General features: G+C 38.3%; 1 protein-coding gene across 1 annotated transcript; it reads left to right on the forward strand.

The window, feature by feature from the left end:
• Positions 1-735: 735 nt before the first annotated feature.
• Positions 736-7562, forward strand: creb1b (cAMP responsive element binding protein 1b; the record flags this gene model as incomplete). The annotated part of the gene is made up of 8 exons (XM_079253791.1): positions 736-819; positions 4781-4893; positions 5056-5202; positions 5290-5390; positions 5738-5892; positions 6698-6883; positions 7023-7176; positions 7418-7562. The coding sequence occupies exons 2-8, from the start codon at positions 4789-4791 to the stop codon at positions 7560-7562; spliced, it is 993 nt and encodes a 330-aa protein (XP_079109917.1). The 5' UTR covers positions 736-819; positions 4781-4788.
• Between the last annotated feature and the right edge of the window lie 1415 nt (positions 7563-8977).

Consider the following 8977-nt stretch of genomic DNA (forward strand, 5'->3'; position numbering starts at 1 on the left):
ACTTAGAGGAACTGAACAAACTGATTAAGAAGGCTGGCTATGTTTTGGGAACACCTTTGGAGCTCTTGGAGCTTTTTTACAGAGGAGAACACTGCACAAATTACATAACATGACATAATTCACCCTATACACACCACAACACAAAGGAGCTCTTCTGCAGCATGCACACGGGATGATCATATCCTGATGATGATGTTTGAATATTAATTTACATTATAGTGCATTTTTGCATGTCTTATGCATGAAATGTGATATATAAAGAATTTGCATTACTTTGCCATTCAAACCAGCAGCAGTCACCTTAAGCATTGAAAACTAACAATTGATAACAAATAATATTTATTAATAAGTACAACAACATTATTCATGGATCAGGGACTAATAGAGTCTGTTTGATTTAATTTAATTTAATTTAATTTAATTTAATTTAATTTAATTTAATTTAATTTAATTTAATTTAATTTAATTTAAGCAACTTGCCCTTTAATATGTGTACATTAAATGTAGGCACACAATTTATTTTTTATGATATTTAAATTTTGCTTTTATTCATATATATTTATCAGTGTAAAATTTATTCAAACTCTGGTCGGAGGGTGTCGTTATGATCCGATGCTCTACGGTATTTTCCGGCTTTCTCCGTTCCCACTTCGTTCATTTCCGGTCAGTGTCGCCATCTGCCTTCTCGTCCTTCTCCAATCTCTGTGTTGTTGTTCCCGGTGACGCGGCGGAGGTGTAGCCTGACGCGGGCTCTTACGTGTCGGCCAGAATAAAAGTGGAGCTCCGGAGGCCCGGGAGTGACGAGGGGAGTCTGTATCGGTAAGGACGAAGGGATGTCCGGGGATTAAAAAGATGGGATGTGGTTACAGAAAGGGTCGGTTTGGTTCGGGTTCGGCCCGAAGGAAACAAAGAGATCATGGCGCCGCGGTGTGTTTGTAGCAGGATGGAGGGAGGGGAGGCTGCGGCTGTTTGGGAGAAACTCAGCAAATCTGTGGCTTTTATATTAAACCCAGATGGGTAGTTGTTTTATTAAAACACTGGAAACTGTGATGGGACTAAATCATTTGAAATATTTAAAACTGTCAAATGTTTTTGGGGTTTTTTTTTTTCTTTCTTACCGCGCAGCCACTTCACGCGGAAAAAAAACGCGCCGTTATCCCTGTAAAGGCGCTGAAATTATCATACTTTATTTTATCTTACAAGTTTCCTTCATAAAAAGACACATTTCATACTATCTAGCCTAAAATTGCCTTGATATTGTATGTCATTGTGTCGTTGACAGAAGTCGCGGGCCGTCGTGTTTGGCTGCACATTAAAACCACAACATCCAGTCTGTGGACTTTTACCACGCATCACATCTCAGCGTTTTAACAGAATTTTATCTCCCGGGATGTGACCGCTGTGCGTGGAGAGGGGGCGTTGCCCAGCCATGTGGCTCGCCTGTCACACACACAGCATTCAAGTGATTTTTGAAAAGCAGAGGGAGAAATGTGTAAAGCCAATCATGCAGCGGAGGGGAAGCTACGCACGGTGTGAGATCACTGAGCTCTGTGAACAACACGTCCTGCATCAACTCTCCCAACACAGTCACGGATCACATCGCACAGCCTCCTGCAGGCTTTTCTCATGCGAGAACATTGATCCCTTTGTACGGGAGAGTATTAGGGCCACTTAAAAATAATAATAATAATTTTATGAGTTCTAACTTTAATCTCAGAATTCTGACTTTTTTTCCTCAGAATTCTGAGTAGCCACCTTGCATAAAGCAGCAAGTCTGACAATTCTGAATTTAGGCTTACACACTATACACAGCTCAATGGAAACACCTGCAAATCGCAATTGTTTTTGGGTTGTTTTTTTTTTGTCAAAACTGACAAATGTTGCTTTCATTTCATGAAAGAATGAAATGGGAGTACAGCTACTGAAAACATAGGCATTGAACTTGTAGTTAAACTTCTAAGATTAAAGTCAGAATTATGAGAAAAAAAAGTCAGAATTATGAGAAAAAAGTCAGAATTCTGACTTTTTTCACAGAATTAAAAAAATTTTATTCACTGGCCCTAATACTCTTCCGTACATTTGCCAACTATTGCTTTATGATAGTTTAAAACAATAAATCCACTTGAACAAAAATATTTTCTTGCATTTTTCTTTTGTAATTTAGATTTATTTTGACCTAATTTGTCGTGTAAGAAAGAAATAGGCCTGTGGATGTGTTTACTTATGTAAAATGCAAGACATATACTTACATACTGTCATTGTTTGTTGTTACTAGGGGTGGGAAAATCGAATCGAAAAATTGGGAATTGTTTGCTTCACAATTTTAAAATCTATTTTTTTTGTTTTAAAAAAATCAAGTTTTTTTTTCAAATAAATAAAAATAATCCATTATAAAATTTTTGTTATTTTTATTGTTTTTATTGATCTTTTTACTTGTATTCTTGGACATTATAGCAGCAGAATAATGCTCTGCTACTGTGTTGTTTCTTCCTAATTGAAATCAAGAAAAATGACAAGCCAAAAAAAAAAAAAGGTTTTACACATTTATTTTGTTTTTAACTTACAAAATCAGCAATATCGAAGAAATGTGAGAATCGCAATTTAAATCGAATCGGCACCCAAAAAAATTGAATCAAAGCGGGACAAAAGCATATCGTCACAGCCCTAGTTGTTACTGAAGCATGGAGCCCAGCTTCCTTTTTAACACTGAAAGTCAGCATGTTTTTATCAGAACAAGGAGGCTCAGGTGGTGATGAAATATTGCGTTAAGTTGTTAAAGAAATTGCTGCTTGTGGTTTGGATGAAAAATTTAGATGCCTTAGTTCCTGCATCAGAAAAATCCGACTGTTTTCCTTTTCATTAGGTCTAAATAAATACCTTATAGCAGACTGTATGTGTACAGTGTAGTCCAAATACAGTTTATTATATAATAATCATGATCTTAATGAGATGTAGCAAAATTAAGCACAAACGATGAACCAAAAAGCATTTTTGTCAGCATGGCTCAACAGGTGCAGCCCTTAAAAAAATAAAAACAACAATGCATGATTGAATGCGTGAAGTTCATTCAACTTGTTCAACTACTTTAAATTCTGGCTTATGGAAGATTAAGTTAGCCAAGATGTTAGTGGTTTTTTAAAGTGCTTTTCTTTCACTCTGCAAACATTGCATGGTAAATGAGTCTTGTCTGGTGCCATCTTCCTCAGAACATAGAGTCCAAAGCTCTCTCCAAGGCTGGCTTTTACTGGCAAGAGGACTGAATGTATTTTCTGCTACATTTCTTGCGGGTCTGTATTGATTTCCAGCTCTAGAAGTAAACAACGCAAAAGCTCTTTTATCCACTAAGAGTCAGAGAAAAGGTCTCTGGGTAAAAGTATTAGTAACAGACTGGCATCTTGATGCTTCTTGGCTAAACACAAAACACTGAGCATTGAAATGTTATCAGTACAGAAGCCTGAGATGTGCAGCAAGGCGATTCCCCAAACAGAAATAAATTAAAACTCAGTTTTAATTTAACTAATAAATCAGTTCTGAATTTTAGAAACAACAAACACTAACCAAAGATTGGTTAGTGCTATTGTTACATTTCAGTGCAAAGTATATAAAGTGAATATAGTTTTAATCCAATAATCCAGGGGTTCCCAAAGCTTGGACAACATCTAATTATTCATTTTTTAGTGTCATCATTTATTTTTTGGCTTTACGTGGAATAAGAAGATGCACTTAATGCTTCATTTTGGAGCCATCCATGACAACAGGATGGATTTTTCCTTTCATCTATGAAAATTAAAAACATCTTTATCAAAACCAGATAAAGACGCCCATTGAGAAATGCTGCATTAATATGTTTTTTATGTTCAGTTAAAACTGGATGCAGGAAAGCAAACATCTTTTTACATAAAGCTTTTTTCTTCATGTTAAATTACATGATACATGAATATGTACTGAAGCCCTTATTTTGACCTGAATATAATCACTTGCTAAGTGTGCTATCAAACCTCTTTACTGACCCTGCAAACCAGCGTGCCTTCAGCAGTTCCCTCTGTTATACACTGTTTGTCCAGACAAACTCTGCTGCATCACTGCTTCTCATCCTGAGCATCAAGGTGACTTCATTCAATTTTTCCTTCTTTGGTTCAGTTTTCTCACAGTCGCTTCTACACTTTCTTTGTCTTTAAAAAGATCTGTAGAGATTAAAAAGCAACACTAACCTTCCCTCCAACAACAATAACTGAAAAACAAAAGAAGTCAATGTAACATTTCAAACTAGTGATATTTCCTATTGATTGTGCCTCTAAAAGTCATTTTTGTCTTAAATATGACAAACCACTTGACAATGAAGAGACCATCTGAGTCTGGTTAATTATCCGATCCAGTGTAGACCTATGCTAATACGACACAACCCTTCCTACAGCGATCAGAGTGATGAGGTGATCTATGATACAGTTGTAGATCTCTAATCTGAATCACAAACATCTGATTGTTGTGGTGTCTTTGTTTTAAAGAATACTTTCGGTAGATTAAACAAATGTTTTTATTAATCCTGATCTAAAATAATCTTCTTAAAGAGTGTGTTTAGAATATTGTTAATGAAGAAAAGTTTTAGAGAATTGCTTTGACGTTGGGTTTTCTGTTGGTAAATGTTAATCACAAAGTTAATCATAATCACCTTAAAGATGCTCCAGGCTTGTGTCTTCTTTTTTTTCTTGGATTGTACAGTACCATGCTGCCTTTTATTCATCCGTTTAATTATTTTTATGATTTCATTTTCCATCCTCAGCCTAACCAATGAAGATGGAGTATGCAGCAGATGTTCAGCAGGTAGCAGACACTGCTGTGACTGAGGCAGAGAGCCAGCAAATCACCCCGGCACAGATCGCCACTTTGGCGCAGGTAATGCGCAGCACCAACTGAAATGCTTAGTTTGACTTGTTTTTTTTTGTTTTGTTTTTTTTTTAACAGAGAAAATAAAACAAGACATGCACCGTGCGTGTCATCACTGATTTGGAATATCACAAACTGTACCAGCGTATTTACAGCATATCTGACTTTTAGGTATCCTTGACAACAGGACACGCCTCAGCAACAGGTCCCACTGTAACTCTGGTACAGCTTCCCAACGGACAGACGGTTCAGGTCCATGGAGTCATCCAGGCTGCACAGCCGTCTGTCATCCAGTCCCCGCAGGTCCAGGCTGTACAGGTGACACACAACTCATACATGTTTTTTTCTTGTTTTCATCAACGTTATGTTTTATTATATCGTCTATTTTTTGCATGTTTGATCCAGATCGCCACCATAGCAGAAAGTGAAGATTCACAAGAATCAGTAGACAGTGTGACGGACTCCCAGAAGCGCAGAGAGATTCTGTCGCGACGCCCTTCGTACAGGTAAAGTGTGTCCGAACAGAATGAGTCAGCAGTCGACTTACAGGCTTGTATAAAGAAAACAAAGTCAGGTCTTTTGGGAAATGCAAATAAAGGTAAATTCAGGAGACGTATCTGTCCCAGATGATGAAGCTGCATCGACCAGCATGATCATGTTATTTCTGTTTGATCCGTGTAGAGTTCAGCATTGTGTAACCTGATGTCGGATTCCTTTTTCTAATGAGTAAATGTTTTTTATTACAGGATGCTAGCCTGACTTTCTGTGTCGTAACAACTTTAGTAGTAGGTGATATTCCACAAAGGCAAGACGGCTTTTGTCTGTAAATCTTATCCTCATCTGTCCCTAACAGGAAAATCCTTAATGACCTTTCATCCGACGCACCGGCTGTCCCTCGCATCGAGGAGGAAAAGGCTGAAGAAGACTCATCTGCTGCTGCAGCCACACCTGCAATCACCACTGTTACAGTCCCCACACCCATCTACCAGACCAGCAGTGGACAGTACAGTAAGTGTCAGCCGAAGCGACTCACTGATGTATCAAATAATCAGGACTGAATCTTCTTTCAACCAGACTGGGATACCAGTAGTTGGGACTCCACATAAAATGGGCAAAAATGTACCTTTAATAGTTTTTGTCACTTTTTTCTTCAAAGTTTTCACCACCAATCTTCAGTGTGTTGTAGTAATGCTTTATGTCTGAGTTTATTATTAGGAAAAATACACTCCAATATTCTAATCTGAAATGCAAACAGCTACATCACTTGAATGAACCTGCAGCCCCCAAGACAGAGGATACAGTCGTTTTTCAGGGGGGGAGAGCTCTGATTCGTCTTTCTGTTTGTGGAGTCTGACCATGAACATTAACTTCTCCTTTATGTTCTGGAACACCTAAAAGGATAATTGATGCATAAGACTGTGTTTGGTCACAGCGCTTTTTAAAACGCGGACAAATTTGACCATACAAACATGTGGCACGTTTGTCCTTTTTCCTAAAGATAAAAATTCAGGTTCCAAACTTTAACTTTTGACTCACTAGAGAAGATCTATGTTGTTGTGACATGTTTATGTGCATGTAGTTGGCATTGTAAGTCTGTTCTAAGTGATTTTGTGAAACATTGTGAAGAATTTAGAAGTCAATAAGAGACATTTTTCTTAAATGTTGATAAACATAAAGCTGTTCTCTGTAGAAGAGAATATATTACAATAAAGACAAATATAAAACTGAATGTTCTGTCAAAACAACTTTATAAAGATTTCTTTTCTGCCTCCTTCCTTTTTCTCTCTCACCTGTTTGAATAAAAATTATATAGTTGCAATCACGCAGGGTGGTGCCATCCAGCTGGCCAATAACGGTACAGATGGAGTCCAGGGACTTCAGACTCTGACCATGACCAACACAGCAGCAGCTGCGCAGCCTGGAGCAACCATCTTGCAGTATGCACAGACCAGTGACGGCCAGCAGATACTGGTGCCCAGTAACCAGGTGGTGGTACAAGGTAAATGCATGCATTGCTGTTTGCTGTAAAAGTTCCAAGCATGTCGCTTCCCTTTGTCAACAAACAAGTTGGTGAAACGTTGATTGATTGATTGGGTGGTAAAATCAAACCCAATCTTTTTGCTAACCTCACCATTTAGCTGCCTCTGGCGACGTCCAGGCCTATCAGATCCGTGCAGCCCCCGCCAGCACCATCGCCCCTGGTGTGGTCATGGCATCCTCCCCTGCCCTCCCCACTCAGGGTGCCACGGAGGAGGTCACAAGGAAAAGGGAGGTCCGTCTCATGAAGAACAGGTAAGAACATCTTAAACTTACCTGGATAATAAACCGCCTAAACTATTATATTGTATTCTTTAGCACGTAGGAAGTGTGGCGTTAAGGAGTTAATCATTTAATTGGATTCCTTAGAAATATTATTGAAGATTTAAAAATAAATCCCAGTCTAGATAATCTCATTTAAAAACCAGTCCAGACATAATCCCACTTCCAAGCCAACCATAAGAAGCAACCTACTAACGTCTTGTCCTTCTCACAGAGAGGCAGCCCGTGAATGCCGCAGGAAGAAAAAGGAATATGTTAAGTGTTTGGAGAACAGAGTTGCTGTCCTGGAGAACCAAAACAAGACACTAATTGAAGAACTGAAAGCTCTGAAAGACCTCTACTGCCATAAATCTGAGTAGCTCCTCCTCCGGACACCAAACTGGGCTGAGTAGCATTTCAGTTCTTTTCCAACACATTGACTGTTTTATTCTGCCTGCCCGGCAGAATGGCTCGGCTTCCTTTTGACAGTCACCCAAACTCACCACCTTACCTTCTGCAGGCTTTCAAAACAATAAATTAAGCAAATGATAATAAAGGTGGATTCTCCAAATATAACGGTAATTATTGGAAAGGTGCCAACTAAAACTAGGTAGTCTAAACCAATATCATAAAAAAAAGATAGAAATTGAGGATGCATTTCATACACATTTGTCTGTGAGCCTTCATCTTTGTGTCATAGTTTTGGCCAACTTCCTCATCATGGTCATTGCTGAGATTCTTCTCTGGAAATGATGCCGAGGAGACGTTGCCATCAGATCTGCTTTTAGCATCAGTGAGAAGCATGTTGTGATGTGAGCGGTGCCAACGTGATGATTAAGTTTCTCAGTTTATAACTTTCACTCCCTCTGCTCAGATCGGAACATTCTTTAACCAATAAGAGTGTTTGGGTTAATAAAATATGCAATAATATCCCATCCATGCATTGCTTCAGTCACTTCCAGCTTAATTCATCTCGCGTTCTGATACACTGGTTAAACTGGACAATAAATTTCTTTTGGGTTGTAATTTTAAAAACATTGAGCGAATGTTTTCTGCTGCTGCCGCGTGATATCAGTCATGCTGCTGAGTTCATCTGCTGGCCAAATCTATGACAAGACCCAGCCTGTACTAAAAAAAACAACAAAAAAACAGCCTTTGATGTGGATACATTGTAAACATTACAATTCGGATGCTTTTCTCATTTTCTGTATATTTGTTAATTTTTTATGGTACTTTTCACTTTACAGTCCAGACGTCCAGCAGGCCAGCTAGCAAAGGTTAAAGGTTTTGAATGAATCATGGATCTACTTGATCCTCACCCTGATGTGAAGCACTCTGTACAGAGGACTCTTATTAACTGGGCAGAAACTAGTTAATTTTCTAGGTGTTTTTAAAGACGCTATCAACTGCCAATTGTGTAGGACTGGAGCTGCGTTCTGTATGTGTGTGAGCAGTTTGTACTTGAAAAAGGACATATTATGTCATGATGTCCCACTATTTTCTCCGTCTGACATTATTAAAACTCATAATTAAATCGTATTAACAAACTGTGGTGGAATTTTATTTTTTACAACCTGGATTCTAACTTTAATAGTTCTGGCTAACTTGTAACAGTTGCAGAGACATTTTGTTTACTGGCATCTGTCTAAATGGGCAACAACCATGTAAACCCAAATTATTTGGACAAAAAAAATGGAATAATTTGCGTAATCTGTTGCAATAGAACGGGAAAACTAAACTTCTATGAAATAGTTCAAAATTGGATCGACTGCCTTTCTGTGTATAAGTGGCTCTT

The sequence above is a fragment of the Telmatherina bonti genome, assembly GCF_933228915.1.
Source record: "Telmatherina bonti genome assembly, chromosome: 15".
Classification (NCBI taxonomy): Eukaryota; Metazoa; Chordata; class Actinopteri; order Atheriniformes; family Telmatherinidae; genus Telmatherina; species Telmatherina bonti.